Here is a 20,270-nt window from a genome sequence, read left to right as displayed (position 1 = left end):
GAATGTTGAATATTCCCTCCAGCAAAATGAAAGTAAAATTGAAAAATTACTAAGACAAAAATCGTCTTTGATAAATTTAAACTATCTCATTAATTACCCTTCAAGGATTGGTTATTATCTCTGTCCATTAGGGTTTTTAAAATAGTACACTGCGGTTGAATGTTTTGTTTGGGATCACAAAACACGCACACAAAAGTTAGACAAAAAAAAAAGGTGAACATTAAGCATTTAGTTAGAATGTAATTTTGTTTTCATTTTTCCTACAGAGAAGAATCTGATTAGATTGATGTTATTTTCATGTAACAAATCATAAATGCAAGAACAACTTGGATTTTATTTTGTGTTTCTTACTACTTACTTTTTATGATTTCATTTGTATTCGTGAACTAGATAAACCTAAAGCTTTGTTTATAATAGTACAGTAATGCAGATTTTTATGGTGCTTTGTTGAGTGTTTCGTGTTTGTATGACCTTTAATGTTGTCTCGAAGTTTGCAAGTAAGAGTAAAAATTTAGTCATGAATTTCAAAAAGTTGGAAATTTGGGGGGTACCTTTTCTAGGAGGGCAGCTGCTACCACGATCTCTTACCTAAAATACCTCTCAATGTCACTCTTAGAGCATTGTTAGGTCATTTCACCCATCTATAATTCCATTGTATATTCAGAAATAATATGTACCAGAAAAGTTCAGTAAAATAATTCTGCAGCTGGTTTAATGATCTTTCAGTTAATGCCAGAGGCTCATATACAATCAACTGGAATAATTCACCATTGTTAGATTACTGCACTGTTTTCTCCAATTTCCTGAGGGACCTTTTAATTCTGATGCAGCTGTGAAATTCCTAAGGTGAATCCTGTTTTGCTTTTGACCTTAGCCCTGCATTATTGGAGAGTCCTTGAATGTTACTCCATTTAAACCTGAATTGGTTTTGCTCTTGGAACCCTGGAGCTATCTTTAGCCTGGTTGTGGTTTGGCAGGTGAGCGAGTCTGTGATTCTTTGTATTGTGACATCTTTTATTTTCAGGCCAGAGTTGTGTGACAACAGGACATGTATGGAGAATGGCTCTTGGATTCACGATCATTTGAGGCTTGGAAGTTATAAAACTGAAGTTGTACAGTTTTAATGGAAGAGTTAAGTCTGAAATAAAATTTCACCTCAGTTATTACATAGATTTTGGGAAATAATGGTCTGATTTTAAGATACTATGATATTATGTGTTATCTAATGTTTCTCCAAGTCATAATATTGTACTTTAGAATTTGTTCTTGATTTCTCTTCCTGAGATTATTTGAGGTGGCATTTTTTTTCTTCCCCAGAACTTTCCTCAGGGTGTTTAATCAGATCACAACTGTTAATATAACTAAGCTACTTTAACGTCCAGTGTTAATTACTAACATCAGATGCTTTTCTTGAGTACTACCTAAGTGTTCAACAGTCAAACCGTTGCAATAGTCTAATCCTGGTAAGAGTTAGCAGAATAAGAGGAAGAGGTCTAGAGGGAGGTTGGCGACAACTTGAAAGGTGGAACACAACAAAGGTACAGAAAAAGAAACTGAAATAATGGACTTTACAAATAGTGGGTGTGTTGATTATATAAAAATTTTAGAAAAATCAATTAGGCTTAAGAATATTCTATAATTTATAAAAATATATTTTTTGAATGAGAAAGCTCTTCCAGTTAATGTCTGATAGCTCAGAATATTCAATCAAACAATAGGCACTAATGCAAAATTTATAGAACTACAGAAGTTAATGAGATTGTCTTTGTACTGGGACTCAAGAGTGTTAATCATCTCTATCTCTCTTTTCTCTCTCTCTCTCTCTCTCCCCCCCCCACCCCACCACATATATATATCTTCTAATCACAAATTGGACATTCTTAGTTTTGAAGAAGAGTGTATGCTTTTGGTTAAGAGTGGCAGTTGGTGTCAGATTATTTCGATTTGAATCTGTTTTGTCACTTCAGAATATTTTGACCTTAGAAAGTTATTAACCTTTTTGAGCCTCAGTTTTCTCATCTGTGTAACTTTTAAATTAATGATACCCCATAGGGTTGTTCTAAGTATTAAGTGAAATAACATGTTAAGTACTGCACGCAGTATTTCCCACAATAAAACTCAAGAAATAACTAGATTTTAATTATTATTTCCTCAGAAGTAAATAACAAGTGGTTTATTTTGTATAACTTAGAATGTGTTTGAAGTTGTTTTTTGTATTCTGTCTTTGTTTTATTGAGGAAGTTTAAAAATGTCAAATTAAACAAAATAATCCCCTTTGATGCAGATGATCTAATGCTTCCCTTTCTCAGTTTTTATTAACTTTCTAATTTATGTATTGCACTAAGAGCTAGATCTAGACTAAATAGCAGGAGGAAATCAAGAGAGGTGACACTTGTATACTGTGGTCATAACTAGGACTTTTGACCGACCAATAATTTCTTCTGCCCACTAAAGCTTTTACCATAGATGAAGTGAAAGGGAAAAGTTGTAGTATAATCTCGTATTATGCTTTAAAAAATGCCAGTGTTGTGTAGTTTTCTGCTACGGGAAGTACTAAGGTTCTTGTCAATTTGATCAAGTTTTAGGTAAAGTAGCTCAGCATTTATTTAAGCTTTTCTCCTTATTTAAGCTTTTGTTCCTTTTATAGGGAATAGAAAGATGAGGAATGTTAAAATCCTTTGTTTAAAAAAATTATGTAGTTAGCTTGATTGGTATTAGTATACTGTGTAGGTTAAGAAAAAGACTTAGGCTAAGTTATTACAAATAAGATTTGTACTTATACATCTAAATATGGGTATTAAGAATGTAAATTCAGTTCCTTTATTCACAGCTGCTTATCTGCATTCATGTAATAGTACAATAAATTGTTATATTCAAAGCGTGGAGTGTTCATGTGGTAATATTTTACTTAGCTGAAGATTGTGCCACCTTTGTGGGTGAATCTGTGTCTGTCTCTATTTTCCTTACTATACTTATTTTTTCCCCCTTGTCGCTGTTGCTTTGTGAATGTGTTGATTTTTTCCCTCACCTCTTTTATTATTCTCCTCTATGTCTGTAGGCGTGCTTGCTTTCTCAGTTTTTTCCCCTAACCTTCACCCTTTTCTTCCCCCTCCAGCAAATTAAACAGGCCACAATAATTTAACTTTTATTTTTTAAGTTATACTCCACTTAATGGGTTTAAAAATACTTTCCATTGCTTAAAAATTTAAAAGGCGAATGTATACAACAGTTTATATATATTTTTAGATAATACAGTTCAGTATAATTTCATTTTGTGATTGTATACCTCTTGTCTTAATTTATCTTCATTAAAAAGCCTCATAATCTCTGAGTTAACAGAGAACAATGTTGAGCTTTATTTTTTATTGTGAATTAAGAGCATCTTGTAGTACTTTCAGGGTCATTGTTTTGATGTGGCGTTGTTATTGTACAGCCTTCAGGAACGTGAAGGAAATTTGTCTGAACCTGTACCAACACTAGAATATACCTTGAAAGTTATCTGAATACTAATACCTACAAAATCTACACCAGATTCTTAAGGGGTACCAAGGACTAAGATATTAGTGTCAGTTTAGTTACTTCAGGTTTTTCTGATAAATTGAATTTTTAAATCTTAATAAATCACTTTTATTTGATTCCTTAGATATGTGCGCAGAATTTTGCCCATCCCCTCCACATCCTTTTTTTAAAAAAAGTCTACTTGAGAGTCAGTGTCAAATAATGGTTCAGGACATGCTTGAATTTTATTTTTTTTATTTTAAAAATTTATTTAATTTATTTATTTTTGGCTGTGTTGGGTTTTCGTTGCTGCGCGTGGGCTTTCTCTAGTTGTGGCGAGCGGGGGCTGCTCTTCGTTGCGGTGCGCGGGTTTCTCATTGCGGTGGCTTCTCGTTGCGGAGCATGGGCTCTAGGCGCGTGGGCTTAAGTAGCTGTGGCACTTGGGCTCAGTAGTTGTGGCTCGCAGGCTCAGTAGTTGTGGCGCATGGGCTTAGTTGCTCCATGGCATGTGGGATCTTCCCAGACCAGGGCTTGAACCCATGTTCCCTGCAGTGGCAGGCGGACTCTTAATCACTGTGCCACCAGGGAAGCCCCATGCTTAAATTTTAAACCAAGTTCAGTTCATGGTCCACTTCTATGACTTAGCTGTTTCCTCATCTGTAGAATAGAGTTAGTAATATAACTTATGTCATAGAGTTGTGAGAATTAGAAATCTATGTAAAGTGGTTAGCAAAGCACTAAGCAGTTAATACTAAGCACTTAATACGTCATGGCTCCTGCTGTTTCAGAGGATGCTCCTTTTCATAAGAAGAAAGGGAGAGGTAGGAGATTGGTGACAGTTCAGTGTTAGGCTGTGCTTTGAACATTTAACTCTGTTTACTGTAGTTTCCCCTTGGATTATATATTATGGGGAAAAGCAGAAGTTGAATTGTCAATACTGGGACTGTTATTCTTGTATTGTTACAGTCTTATATGAATGAGGTGAAGGGGGGGCCACTTATGAATATGGCCTGTTTTATCTTGCATTGCACTAGTTAACTGCCATAGTAAAAGGTTTGTGTACTGTAGTGGAGAACACTTTGGTAAATGACAGTCTTCTAATGTATAAACTAAATTCATTCTTTCTGATTCACTTTTGTAAAAGGAGCTTAAGGTGAATTGCTGTGTGACTGAGTTTATTTTTCAGTATGAGGTAATGATAGAGAATGGCCTTGGTGTTTGAAGATCTTTTTTTTTTTTAATTAATTTATTTTTGGCTGCATTGGGTCTTCGTTGTTGCACGCGGGTTTTCTCTAGTTGCAAAGAGTGGGGGCTGCTCTTAGCTGTGGTGCGCGGGCTTCTCATTTCGGTGGCTTCTCTTGTTGTGGAGCATGGGCTCTAGGCGCGCGGGCTTCAGTAGCTGTGACACGTGGGCTCAGTAGTTGGGGCTCGTGGGCTGTAGAGCGCAGGTTCAGTAGTTGTGGCACACAGGCTTAGTTGCTCCGTGGCATGTGAGTTCTTCCCGGACCAGGGCTTGAACCCGTGTCCCCTGCATTGGCAGGCGGATTCTTAACTACTGCACCACCAGGGAAGCCCCTGAAGATCTTTATGTACTTACTGTAATGTGGCTCAAACAGAGTGGGTAGGCTGTAGACAAATTATTGGGTTAGAAATGCCAAGTGCAATACTGTATTATATCAAAATAATACATGTTATTTTAGTAGTGTTAAAGTGACACAATCTAAAGAGAACAAGATATTTATGGAACAGGAGGAAAATTATTGAGAAACCTGGGCATTCAAGATTTTAATTTCCTTTTGATGTTTTCTTTCTGGCCTTGAAAAATATAGTGGAATAAAGCTCCCTTCCTCACTAAAATATTCCCGTAGTAGTTTCAAGAAATGTAATGAATTAGAACTCTGTTATTAAGAAAAAGAGCTTTTTAAAGGAATGATTTAAATGTAATTAAAAAAATCATTTTTTGTTGTTAAATGTCTTAGAAGAAATACAATTTTTAGTGTGTTTAATTATTTCTAAGAATATGATTAAAATTACTAACAACATAATTTTCAACCTTTTTAAAATTCTCACATACTGTTGGTGGAAATCTAGTTTTTTTTTCTTTATCCATATACATTGACCTAGGTACAGGAGTAGCATAACCCGTGAGAGATGATGTCAGTTTAATTCAAAGACTTGTTTCTGTTTGTTTGAGCCTCAGGTAGGTTATATAGGGGTCTCCTTTCTTTGTGCAGGCATTTACAACTAATTATTTTTCCATTTCAAATGAAGATAGCTTTCCTGGCAAGTAGTTTTTAAAATGATTCATGCTTATAAAAATTTGAAACAAAGTTAAGTATAATGAAAAAACATTAATTGCTCCTAATTTCATCCAGAGCAACCGCGATTAATATTTCTGTCTTCAGTTCTTGGGAAATAATGGTCTGTGTTATATTTGTAGACTTTTTTTTTTTAATAGATTTGTTTTCATTTGGGGTATAGAATAATTGAGTTCTATTTATTTATTTATTTATGGCTGTGTTGGGTCTTCGTTTCTGTGCGAGGGTTTTCTCTAGTTGTGGCAAGCGGGGGCCACTCTTCATCTCAGTGCGCAGGCCTCTCACTATCGCGGCCTCTCTTGTTGCAGAGCACAGGCTCCAGACGTGCAGGCTCAGTAATTGTGGCTCACGGGCCCAGTTGCTCCGCGGCATGTGGGATCTTCCCAGACCAGGGCTCGAACCCGTGTCCCCTGCATTGGCAGGCAGATTCTCAACCACTGCGCCACCAGGGAAGCCCCCTGTACACTTTTTTAAAAAGTGGGATCATGTATACAAATACATTTGCAACCTCCTATCTTAGTATAAATTTACAGAACAATTTTATCTATGAATATTCAAGTAAAAATTATAAGTAAAATAGACTAATATCACATTATACATTAAAGGAAGACTGCTACAATTGAGATTCATTGCAGATATGCAAAGATGGCTCATTATTTAGAAATATATTATTATAACTCATTATTAGTCAGTGGAGGAAAAAATCCTAAGTATTATAGGAAATGCCCAGAAGGCAGCATTTAAATTCCGCTTTATTCCTTATTAAATATATTTAATAAAATAGAAATAGATGAATACTATATTAAAAATTGTATTCAGTGTATATGCGTTAGCATACAATATTTGTTTTTCTCTTTCTGACTTACTTCACTCTGTATGATAGACTCTGAGTCCATCCAACTCACTACAAATAACTCAGTTTCATTTCTTTTTATGGGTGAATAATATTCCGTTGTATATATGTGCCACATCTTCTTTATCCATTTATCTGTTGATGGACATTTACGTTGCTTCCATGTCCTGGCTATGTAAATAGTGCTACAATGAACCTAGTGGCAGGGCAGGAATAAAGACGTAGACATAGAGAATGGACTTGAGGACACGGGGAGGGAGAAGGGTAAACTGGGACGAAGTGAGAGAGTGGCATGGACATATATACACTACCAAATGTAAAATAGATAGTGGGGAGCAGCTGCATAGCACAGGGAGATCAGCTTGGTGCTTTGTGACCACCTAGAGGGGTGGGATAGGGAAGGTTGGAGGGAGGCTCAAGAGGGAGGGGATATGGGGATATATGTATGCAGATGGCTGATTCACTTTGTTGTACAATAGAAACTAGCACAGCATTGTGAAGCAGTTATACTCCAATAAAGATGTATTAAAAAAATAATAAAGTACTGGTAGTAGGACATTAAGAAAAAAATTAATTGTATTTAAAACAAATGTCAGCAGCATACTTTATACTTTTTAATCTTATGCTTAGCCTTTTTTTTATCATGAACAAATTTGACTTAATAACTTTTCATCCTTGCCTATCGATAGGTGAAAAATTCTTGCTTTAAAAGTTTGAATTTCTTTGATTGCCAGTGGGGTTGATAATTTTTCATATGCTTATTCGCCATTTGTATTTTCAGTTTTGAATTGTCTGTTCCTATCCTATTTTTCTTCTTGGAGTATTGGTCTATTTCTTAATGATTTATAACATCCCTTTACTCATGGATTTTAGTGTTTTGTTGTATATGATGCATATATTTTTGCAAGTGTATATATATTTAACTTTATGGATTTTTTAATATTAATAAAAATTAATTTTATGTTGTCAGAAATGTCAGTCCTTTCCTACAGATTTTGCCATTTAAGAGCTCTCCTGTCCTTAGATTATACAATGATTTATCATTTTTTAGTCAGAAATTCTATATAGTTTTAGTTGTTTTCTACATATTTTCAGTACTGTTGTGAGGTATTTTATAGGGGAAGAATACTCATAATTTTTATCAATTTTTTATAATGCAAATTTTCATACAGAAACTTTGAAAAATATTGCCATTAGCACCCATGTACCAATTACCCAGATTTGTTCAAATTTTGTTATATTTGTTTTATCTCTGACTCTCTATGTGCCATTTATGTTGATATTGTAGCTGAACCATTTTAAAGTAAACTGCAGATATTATAAGTCACTTCTCAAAATACCCTCATGAATCTCCCAAGAATGTTTTTGATATTACTCTAGCAGTATTGTTACACCTAATAAAATTACCAGTAATACCCTATTATCATCTAATAGTATATTCAGATTTCCCCAGTTTGAACTAGGATCTAATCCAGCAATATCATTGTTGTGTCTTTTTAATCCAGAATCGATAATCTCGCCATCTTTCTTCCTCCTCTTCCTCCTGCTCTTTTTTTTAAAAAATTAATTAATTAGTTTTATTTTTGGCTGCTTTGGGTCTTTGTTGCTGTGCACGGGCTTTCTCTAGTTACAGGGGCTACTCTTTGTTGCGGTGTGCGGGCTTCTTATTGCGGTGGCTTCTGTTGTTGTGGAGCACGGGCTCTCGGCGTGTGGGCTTCAGTAGTTGTGGCTCGCGGGCTCTAGAGCGCAGGCTCAGTAGTTGTGGCGCAGGGCTTAGTTGCTCTGCAGCATATGGGATCTTCCTGGACCAGGGCTCGAACCCGTGTCCCCTGCATTGGCAGGCGGATTCTTAATCAGTGCGCCACCAGGGAAGTCCCTCCTCCTCTTTCTCATCCTCTTTCTGCTCTTCACTGTTGTGGATGATTATCTTGTGCGTTAGGATGCTGTGTAGGATGCACACAGCAAAATCCTTAGCCTCTGTGACACCCACTGCCCATTTTGATAACCAAAAATGTCTCCATACATTGCTAAGTGTTTCCTGGGGGAATAATTGCCCTTGGCTGAGAACCACTGCAGTAAAGATAGTGCCTTTTCTGCACTTTGTTTTTTTAGATACTTATTTCTAGAATTGTTTTTATCTCGAATCTGTTTTGTTCCATTGATCTGTGTGTCTGGACTTCAGCCTCTTTTGCTTATTTATTGTACTTCTCTTTGTTGTTTAGTAAGTAGTAGTTTAAAAGACAGCTTTATTGACATGTAATTTATATACCATACATGAATACAGTTCAGTGGCTCTTAGTATGTTCACAGAGTTGTGCATCTGTTGCCACAGTAAGTTGTAGAACTCATTACCTTCAAACAGAAAAACCCTTACCCTTTAGCTGTCACTCCCAAATCTTCCCTGCCTTGAGCCCCAGGCTATCACAAGTCTGTCTCTATGGATTTGCCTGTTACAGACGCTTTATATAAATGGAATCATACAGTGTGTGGTCTTTGTGCCTGGCTTTTTGCACTTAACATGTTTTCAAGTTTCATCCATATTGTAGCATGCATCAGTGTTTCAAATTTCTTTTTATTGCCTAGTAATCCATTGTATAGAAGCACCACGTTTTGTGTATTATTTCATTTATTGATGGATATTGGGTTATTTTCACTTTTGGGCTATTATCAATAATGCTGCTATGAACACCTGTGTACACGTTTTTGTATGGACATGTTTTCATTTCTCTAGGGTATATACTAAGAATGGAACTGCTGAATCATATGGTAACTCTATGTTTAACCTTTTGAGGAACTGTAAATTGTTTTCAGAAGTACTGCACCATTTTTCTTCCCACCAGCAATATAGGAGGCTTCTAATTTCTCTGCATTCTCAAGAATATTTGTTATAATCTGTCTTTTTGATTATAGCCATCTGGTGGGTGAGAAGTGGTATCTTGTAGTGTATTTGATTTGCATTTCCCTTATGTCTAATAATGTTGAACATTTTTTCATATGCTTTTTATGACCACTTATATTATCTTCTTTGGAGAAATGTGTACTCAAATCTTGTGCTCATTTTAAAATTAGATTATTTGTTTATTTCTTAGTCAGTTTTTATTTATTTATTTATTTATTTATTTAATTTATTTATATATATATATTCTTTTGGCTGCGTTGGGTCTTCGTTGCTGCGCACAGGCTTTCTCTATTTGCAGCAAGCGGGGGCTACTCTTCATTGTGGTTCGCGGGTTTCTCATCGTGGTGGCTTCTTTTGTTGTGGAGCATGGGCTCTAGGCACGTGGGCTTCCGTAGTTGCAGCACTCGGGCTCAGTAGTTGTGGTGCGTGGGCTCAGTAGTTGTGGTGCACAGGCTTAGCTGCTCTGCAGCATGTGGAATCCTCCCATACCAGGGATCGAACCTGTGTTCCCTGCGTTGGCAGGCGGACTCCCAACCACTGCGCCACCAGGGAGGTCCCTCTTAGTTTTAACAGTTCTTTGTGTATTCCAGGTAGAAGTTCATTATTAGGTATATGATTTACAAATATTTTCTCTCATTCTGTGGGTTGGCTTTTCATTTTCTTGAGGGTATCATTTGCAGCACAGCATTTAAAAATTTTGACATAGTCCAATTTATTTTTCTTTTGTTGATTGTGCTTTTTGTGTCAAAAGATATTTACATTTTGTAATATATTTTCTGTAATTAGCTTCAGGAAATGGTATCAAGGATCACATAAACAAGACAAACTAAATACATAAAAAGAGAGTTGAAATTAAGCCATTATAGTTTTCCCCAACTTGAATTTTGAAAAAATAATTTTTTTCTTAAATTTTATTACCATATTTAGATGTGTGTGTGTTGATAGAAGACTTTACTGAGAATTTGAGGGTGATGAGGCATTTGGTTTACATTGTAGCAGTGCTAGATAATTAAAAACCACTCTGCTCTGTAGTGGAGTAGCTAGCTACAGTAACCTAAAATTTTGCAGTGTCCCAATCCTCAGTTGCCATACTTTGAGTGTTTTCATGGTTAACCGTACCCCCTAGAGGAGGAGGAATCCTCCAAAAGCAGAGACTATTTATTTCTAGTCCTGCCCTCTCTGTCTGTAATAATCTGTTTACCTTCTCCTGAATTCCTGGCTCTATTATTTCATGATTATTGGTGTGCTTATCCATTATTTTTTCTCCCGGCACATTCTTAGTCTCTGGGTCTTGACTTTGCAGATTCCTAACTAGGCCGGCTTATTCTTTCAGCAACACTGCATGTCCAGGAATCACAGCTCAGTCTTGATATTCTTGAGGATCATCTCTGATTATGGTCCCACTGCCTCTTCACAGTCACTTGCAGCAGTGTGTCTGCTCTCATCATCTCCACCTTCTTTTATACTTATTAACGTTTTAAAAATTTTATTTACTACCTAATTAAACTTTGACAATATACAAATACATATCTGTTTTTTAAGATTTTCCAATTTATTTTAAAGGTTATGTGTTTTAAGCTATTCTCTCGTTATTACCGTAATTTGACCAATTGTTTTGTCTTGCTTTCTTAAACAGGATGTTAGTTTCATGTTTTTCACTTGGTGGAGTACAAATTTTATGACAGCCTTTATGATCGTTGCTTGATAGAAATAAACATCCATAATAGTGTATTCACTTAAATATTTTAAATGACTGTTAATTGAATGTAAATAAAATGAGTTAAGGATATGGTGTGTCTTTTGTAGGAAAAGTGGTATGTGTAATCTAAAAAGAATAAAGTATTATTTGCAATATATATTTTAAAAAAAGTTCATGCTGCTTGAAAAGTAAACCAGTGCAGAAGTGTATTTAGTAAGAAGTGAAAGTATTATTTGCTTTTTCTGTTTTAAAAGCAGTCTGGGTACATACTTCTATACCTTTCTCTATATTTAATACACATGAGAGAAAATTTTCATTAAATTAAAAAAATTACTCTTAAAAGTGGTGCTGTAAATTATCTTTTCCCACTTTTATAAGGTTCTCAAGTGTTTATCTAATTTTTCCAGTAGTGTTTATTGTTACACTTTATACTCGTGTCTTCTCCCCTTCCCTCTGCCGTATAGATAGGTGCTCACTGAATTGATTTGACACAGAAACAAAGGGCAAGTGAAATTGAAGTATTAAGGTGCCAATTAATGATAAGAAAGGAAGGTAATCTGGTGAAGATTATCACTAGGAAAAAGCATGGATGTGTATATCACATTGACTTAGATGACTACTGAGAAGATCTGTGGATTCGATATGTACTTACTCAGAGTATACTGGATGTGCCAGATGTTATGCTTGTCAACAGGAATACATCAACGAATAAAACATAGACATTTTATGATCTCATGAGACTTAGGTATATGGTATATACAGGAAAATAAATAGACGATTCCAACGTAATGTGATAAATGAAGATATTGGCAAGAGAGTGGTTGAAATGGTGAACTGTGGAGTCCAATCTAGATAGGGAAATGAATGCAGAAGTGGGCTAAGTGAGGAGGAAGTAGAAGAATTGTCTGGAATTCTGAATGATAATGAAAAATAGATGCAGTAGGTTTAACTGATTTAGAACTGGAAGATTGTGATCAGAGAGGAAGATAGTTAATTTTCACATTTCCCATTCAGAGAAGACAGGGTGATGATGTCTGGAGTGTGGTCTTAAAGTGGCTAAAATGGACTTGCAGTGAATGTCGGTGGAGGTGAAATGCTTATGATATTAAAAGTAGAGTGTGGGGAGTTCCCTGGTGGTCTAGTGGTTAGGATTGGGCGCTTTCACTGGTGTGGCCCGGGTTCAGTCCCTTGTTGGGGAACTGAGATCCCACAAGCTGCACGGTGTGGCCAAAAAAAAAAAAAGAAAGAAAAAAAATGTTGGGTGGATGCATGTTGAAATAATTCAAGGTTATGTAGTACTTAGGACAGAAGCATGTCAGGAGTTTTGAGTGAATGATTAGGAATGCCTTGGGGATCAGTGGTTTGCACCTGTGACTGCATATTGGAATCACCCACGCAACTTTACAAACTGCTAATGCTCTTACCCTAACTTTGCTGCACGTTGGAAATTCTAATTCTAATTCCCATCCTCAGCTATTCAGATTTAATTTGTATGGGGTGTAACCTGGGCAGTGGGGCTTTAAAATGCTCCTGGGAATTCTAATGTGCAGCAATTGCACAGTGACAGGGTTTTGTTTTTTTTGTTTTCTGTTTCTTTTACAGGATACTGGCTGGGAGTTATGGTTAGGAACATGACCCTGCATCATGAAGTTGGAGTACATGATAAATGAAAGAATAAGCAACCTTTGAGAGTGAGGCAGGAGAAGCAGCTTTTACTTAAAGCAAACAGTGAAATTGTTGATGATATAGGTCCGTTTATTTTTACCCTGGAGCAGAGTAAACCTAGAGGGAGGTTTTGGGAGGAAGGTAAGCAGTGGGAGGTTGGATAAAGGAGGAAAAAAAAAACCAAGAACAGTACAGTGGTTAGAGTACAGGAGAGGACTGATAACGGTAATAAATTTTTCTTTCGGTAGTGACCAAAGATAACAGGGCATAGTGGGTTCGCAATTAGTCTGGAAAATACATTCCGCAGTCCCATGGTGGATGAAAGTTGGGAGTTGGGTGAGTGGCTCTCAGGAGTCGGTTTAAGACCTGGGGTTGAACTTAATAGGAAGTTCTAGCTTTTGTATTCTTCTCCTTGTTAAGGGGTTTGGATTGGTTGCATAAGATCCATGGGGAGGCCCAGCGTTTCATGCTGCTGTTCCACAGGCTCCTGGGTGAGCGGTTAGGGGCCTGGTCTTTCTTGTCCTGACACTGGCAGGAGGAGGCTCTGGAGTGTCAAGGCTTGGCTAGGTCTGCAGAGCATAGCTCTGCTCACTCCAGCGTGCTTGCTTGTGTGAGTTTGACACTTTGCTGTACCTAACAACGGCAAAACCTTTGCTATTTCTTTACTTTTTACACTTGATGCTTTTCAGGAACAATTTCAATTGCCCAATTCCAGATTGTTTTCAACATTGAAGAAATGGTATAGACTTAGAAACAGTGAAAAGGGACCTTGTATATTATCTACGCAAACTTCCCTTATTTATACATTAGAATTTTATGCATAGAGAATTGAAGTCAGTTTCACAAAGAAACCGTTCAGCCTAGATTAAAGTATAAACTATATATGAGACTAGAAATTTATAATTGTTACACTGATTCAAATTTGTTGTCAGAATAAATTGGTTTACTGCAACTCATTTGATTAATTTGACATGTAACTTGATTTTTTTGCATTGTTAAACTTGGAAGATGAGAACATCAGATATCACTGTCAATGGAGTGCAGAAAATTTATATTTCTTTTAAATTAAAGAAAGCGTTTTAAAGTATAATACTTGCAGAGTTCAAGAGCTACCCTAGTTATGCAAATGAACTGTGGAATTACTTTTGAATGAAGAGTTCATTCAAAAACATTATCAAAAATTTTTAATATATTTTTGGTCAGAATAAGGTAAGTAGTAAATTTGGTAGTAGCCTGATGTAGAAATAAGAAAATTGTATGTTTAGTGGAAAATATACTTTTGCATAATTACAGTATATCATGTCAACTAGTAATTAAAACCCATATGCCCTTACTGAGCAAAATATATGTCCATGATTAAAGCTTTTGTACTTTTTAAAATTAGATGATTTTGTATACAGTGACTTTATTTCACATGTGTTTGAATTATGGAAGTAAAAGTAACTTTTTGAGGTTGTGACACCAAGCATATGATACCTATGATGGGTCATAGGGATTTAGGTTACATCAAAAGGATGCTTTTAACAGCTGGGTTGTGACATGTATTTTTTTATATGTATCTTTTGTATTCATAGTTTTCAGATGTGCTTATTAGCAAGATGAAAACTGAGGAGCAATTATGCTAAATGGTGCTTGTTTTCCTTTTCTCTTTTTGGATTGCATTCATTGATTTACCTATGTTTAGGTGGATATGAATAGTACTCATTTTTCTAAAAGTCAGTTGATATTTATTAAAAAACTCTGCACAGCTAGTCAGTTGTCTCAGTCATTTGTGGGGACATTTCATAGTTTAGTTTTGCCAATACAGATTTAGACTATTCATAAGAATGTTAATAAGATTTCTCTTTGGCTGTGGCAGCTGACATCATTTGGCTTAAATTTTCTAGGCCAAAATTATTTCTGCTATACTGTATGGTGGTAAATTCTGATAACTCAGCTCAACATTTATTATGTTAGAGTATATCCAAAGCTTCTTCCTGAGGAAAATTTTGGCTTGCTTATGTGGCTTTAGTCTGCTAACTTGTAGAAGTAGCGTCATGAGAACACTAGTTAGGCTCTTTAGTTTTTATGGTTTACCTTATTTTAGGTGTATATAGATTAAATCGGAATATAGACTACCCACATTCAGTGACCACAGATTACATGATTCTCAGCACCTCTCAAAGCCTGAAAGAATTGATATTAGGGGAAAATGCCTGAGAGTTATTTAATCCAGTCTTTCTTTTAGATTCTCAAATTTCATCTAATTTATTTGTTTATTTATAATTGTGGTTAGATTCTCTAATTTGTATCCTTGGATATAGCTTGACTACTAGAGAATTACAATCTTAGAACACATTAGTTTTACTTCTTGCAGAATTGCCCTCATTGACGTGCCTTTTAATGTTTATGTCCACTTTATTTAAAGTCATTAGGAGAAGCAATTTTGTTAAACTTTCTAATGACTTTCCTGTAAAACTTGCTGAGAAATTAACCAGTACTTCATGCTTTGTTTTTCAGATATATTCCTATATGATACAATTCTTTAAAAATTCAGAGCTGCAGATATAGAGCACCAGTTAATGAGAGGAAGCTTGGATATCATCTGTTCCCAACCCGTTTACAGATGAAGAAATTGAGGCTCAGAGAGGTCAGCTATAAGTGGCTGGCCTAGAACCTGGGTCTAGAAATTGTGTCTTCTAACAACTGACCCAGTTTTTTCTTTTTAAGTTTTCAAAAAATTGGTGTGAAATTGAAATTGACATAACATAAAGTTACCATTTTAAAGTGATGAACAATTCATTGGCATTTAGTACAATCACAAAGTTGTGTAGCCGCCACCTCTATCTAGTTTCAGAACATTTTCATCACCCCGAATTACACTTGCTCCCCATTTTACTCTCCTCCCAGCAGCTGGCAGCCACCATTCTGCGCTCTGTCTCTATGCATTTATCTTTTCTGGGTATTTCATATAAATGGAATCATACAGTATTTGACCATTTGTGCCTGGCTTCTTTCACTTAGCATGATGTGCTATCCATGTTGTAGCATATATCAGTACTGCCTCATTCCTTTTTATGATTGTATAATAAATATTCTATTGTAAGTAGAGACCACAGTTTGTTTATCCATTCATTCATTAGTGGACATTTGGGCTATTTTCATCTTTTGGCTATCGTGAATAGTGTTGCTGTGAACATGTATGTATATGTATTTGTTTGAGTTTTTAGTCTTTTTGGATATATACCTAGGAGTGAAATTTCTTGGTCATATGGTAATTGTATGTTTAAATTTTTGAGTAACTGTCAAACCATTTTATACGGTGGCTGTACCGTTTTACATATCCCAGTTTTGTTTGTTTATTTGTTTCCCTTCTACTCTCCTATGTAAGATCATGGTGACTTGAAAAAGAAAATGAGCCAAAGATCAGTTTTTTGTTGTTGTTTTTTTAGGATATCAACTCTTATTTAGTACATTTTATACAGTAGATTTTTCAAACGGGTTTGTTTATCTCTGTTCCAGTGGTTTATTTGTTTATTGAACATGATTTTGCTTTGTTCATTTCATTCAAACTGAGGTGAAGTTGTGCTCCTTCATTTCTTTTCTCTCACTATATTTATGTTCTTAGAACCCAGAGAATGGTTTTAGAGGTCTAAGTAAATGTAAATCTATTTACTGTGCAAGATAAAATGAAAATAATGAAAAAGAAAAAATAGGGAAAAACAGTAACAAATAGTCTTGGGTACCTTCAAGAAGTTATTTATAGGTTTTAACTTTAGTGACTTTAGTGCAGGTCACATTTCTTTGTCTTCTACTTTTGCCAAGGGTTTGGGAATTGTTTTTTGAGTCTCTTTACATTTGGGGGCCATCCATCACTATAACATCTTTATGAAAATAGTACCTTGTATTATACTTGATAAATGGATACTGTAGAAAATTTAAAGTAAATGGTTTAAGATAAGTTAAATAGTCATCAGCTATCTGAGGTTTTTGAGATAAGGCTAATTTTGATTTAGTTTGGACTAAATAATGACCTTCTGACATTATTGAAGTCTGCCTATTTCTTTCAATATTTCATTTTTAATTTGTTTTTTATCATAAAATGACCCTCACTAAATTATGTTTGCCAAGAAAGAAAAAAGAGTTAAGAAGCTAATGTCAGCTCTGGAAGATCTAATTGAGTTTTTCTGTTAACAGAGAAAACAGAGTATAAACTTACATCTGTAGTACTGAGGAAAGAATCTGAAGGTCATTATTTTTATTTCTTTAGTTTTAGAAGATAGAGACCTACTAAAAGGTACATAGAATGCATTTAGTTTTTTGAAAAGTATTAGGTATGGTAGACTTTTTTTTTTTAAGGATGTAAGGCACAGAGGAATTCTGGAATAATCCCTTAGGCGACAAGAATTTTATTATAAAGTAGTGGTGAAATCAGTGAAAGAAGAGCCTTATTAGATAGCCAGACTTCACAATACAACCGAAACGGCTGCCTTGCATGGTTTCAGATAGACTGAGATGTAGACTGGAGTTATGGGTACAACACATATCTGGCCACCAGAAGGTCATGTGCAATATATATAATGCAGATCTAGCTACGTGGGTAACCTGTGGCGCTCCTAGCATTAGGCTTTTGTAAGTGCCTGTGCTGGTGCTGTACCATCCTGACTGACTCTGTTACTGCCTCACTGCTACTTTTATTCCCATCACCATCAACTGACAGTCCCAAGAGAAGACTTTATTGGCCAGATCAGAGTCACCAGTTACTCTGGGTTACCTATATTATTTGATAGAGCTATTCTGTCAGGCTGTCTCACAGACCAGTAAACCAGCCTTAGAAATCCACCCTTGTAACTGTGGCCCAGTGTGGTGGGGGTCATTCTTATAATTCAGAGCATGGTGATCTATACTTAAGGAGTCCCTCAGAAGATGGTTTAAGCCATAGTAGGTAGGCATTTTTAAGAAGTCCAAGAAGGGAGGCAGTGTAGTAGATGAGTACTTTGTCCTGAACGGCAGTTTCATATTTTCACATAGATACTACATTTGTTTCAGGTACTGCTTTTTGGATTTCTGGTAGACTTAGTGATGATCTCAATAGCAAAATAATGTATTACATATAATCCAGTTAAGGGTTTTAGGAAAGAGCCCTTTTATACTCCAAGTTTACATTCTTCTTGCAGTTACAGAAATTCACGAAAGACGTCCAGAGTTGCTTTGAGTATATCTTTGAATTTGTTGTATATACACATACACACACCGCTCACACTATCATCTCAAGTTAATTTTTAAGCCATTTAAGTATATATAAGAAGTCTGTAATCCAGTTCCTTTTAGAAGTGAGTAAACAAAGGTTGAGAGACATTTTGATTGCTCAGGTTCACATGATCTTTGAGCAGAGCTAGGAGTAGAAACCAGCTAGGATTAGAATTCCTAACTACTTTTGTGTTACAGTGTGTAGTATCTGTTTAGACTTAAAGAAACAAAAACTACTTTTGTATTGTTGGCATTTATCTAATCTTGTTTAGGAGTTTTTCCAGTGGTGACTCTGGAGTGTAAGGAATAGAAATATACCCCAGTTACCTCACATAAAAGGGAAAATCCAGGGAAGTAAAATGGAATGTAGCTGGTCCTGTGGGAACTAAAAAGCTGACCAAAGTCTCAGTTCTCTCTCTTTCAGGGAAGCACAGTCTCTCATCTTGGCTCTTCAGAGTGTATCTGCCTCATTTCAGTTTTTCTCAGTTGGCTGCCTTGCTTACCAATTGGCCTGTATGTCCCCTTAAAATGGCTACTCCAGCCCCAGAACATATATATCCTTTTTCAGGTTCAGTGTCCACCATTGGCTGGCAACAGTTTTTAACTTTTCACATTACCGAGAGAGGGTCTAGCTCAGATCACTGATGGAGCCCAGTCTCACAGAGTGTACATTGTCTGCCTTAGTATACAGCCAAAGTATGCATTGGCTGTCTCTATGTCAGGTATACATTCCTGGTGTAGACAAGGTTGGGGATGGGGCAGTAGACAGAATGATATCATTCTCAGGGCTGTGGATGAGAGGATGGGATAGGCACATACCTTTTATAGTATGTAGCAATTACTGATTTCATTTTTAGTTGTCTAGTAAACTACTAAATAGATACTATATTTGAATGGCAAAGACTGAACAGACTATCATGGTATATCACTCTATATCCCATACATCTGTGCGTTTTTAAGTTCCTTAAATGTAAATAAATCTCTAAAGTAGTAACTCTTAAGAGTGGAAATACAAGAGATACATGCGTCTAGGGAGTATTTCTTTTTAGTGTGTCTCCCCCTGCCCTGCTGCCCTTGGTCATTCATGCATATCACAGAATCTTTGAGTTTGTATTATGCTCCAGGAATTTTGCTAGCTATGGGCAGATTAAGTTGAATATGGTATTTTCTCTGCCCTTAAAGAATTCTATGCTTTGGAAGCTGAGCTGTCTCTAATGAAATTATTAGAGGTCAGACTCTCTTTGTACCGTTGATTCTTTCACCTGCTGCCCTATGAGTCATACCTTATCTTACTTGTACTCTTTATTGGATCCTTCCCTAGAGCCTAACATATATACAACTCTGTTCCCACTCACCCCTAAACTACTGCAGTCTGGTTTGTACTCACTACTCTACAGATGTCACTCTCAGTAATACCAGCAGGTACCTTCTAGTTGTCAAATCCTCTGGACATTTATTGGCTTTTATCTTACTGAACTGTTCTCCTGGTTTTGGACCTGTAGATCATTCTTTCTTTTAGGACACCATCCATTACTGGTTCTTTTTATACCTTTCTAAGCTTACCTTCTCAGTCATCTTCATGAGGTTCATTCTCTTTTTCTGCCTCTTAAAATGTTGATGTTACCAGTATTTCATCCTTGACTTACTGACTCTCTTCATGATCTACTTCATTCTCATTTTTTTTAGATGACTATCTGTGTGGTAATCAATTCTGATTCTGTGTATCAGTAGTCCTGAGTATTCCTCTGAAAATAACTTGTATCACTATATCCATTTGCTTGCTGTCTGTCTTCACTTGAGATCTGTATGTATCTTTGCTCGGAACATGTCCCATACTGAACTTCACTTCTTCATCCGCAAAACAAAACAACAAACTTACCATCCCCCAGCCTTCTTTCTTGTGTCTTGTTTGGGGTGACTAGTTGTTCAGCCAGATACTACTCAAGCTTAAAGAGCTGTGATGATGGCTCTTTGTCATGCTCCATGCAATCTATTGACCTGTTGATCGGGTCATCTAGATATCTCTCCACTATGCAGACGTCTGTTCATCCCCACTACTACTGACCTGTTTCTGGCTTTTAGATAGTATGACTGTAATTGCTCTTCATA

At 36.1% G+C, this 20,270-nt stretch overlaps 1 protein-coding gene across 3 annotated transcripts in view; it reads left to right on the top strand.

Annotated features, from left to right (window-relative positions):
- The window catches only part of SNX13 (sorting nexin 13), a 146,827-nt gene that overhangs the window by 7,357 nt on the left and 119,200 nt on the right, over positions 1-20,270 (top strand). The window contains exon 2 of one of the 3 annotated variants that reach the window (XM_057549918.1): positions 15,432-15,561. The exons of the other annotated variants lie outside the window; for them this stretch is intronic. Coding sequence (XP_057405901.1) covers positions 15,538-15,561 — 24 coding nt within the window. The 5' untranslated portion in view covers positions 15,432-15,537. The remainder of the gene's footprint in view (positions 1-15,431; positions 15,562-20,270) is intronic. 3 annotated transcript variants of the gene reach the window in all.

The sequence above is a fragment of the Balaenoptera acutorostrata genome, chromosome 7, assembly GCF_949987535.1.
Source record: "Balaenoptera acutorostrata chromosome 7, mBalAcu1.1, whole genome shotgun sequence".
Lineage (NCBI taxonomy): Eukaryota > Metazoa > Chordata > Mammalia > Artiodactyla > Balaenopteridae > Balaenoptera > Balaenoptera acutorostrata.
This window is presented reverse-complemented; position numbering and strand designations above follow the sequence as displayed.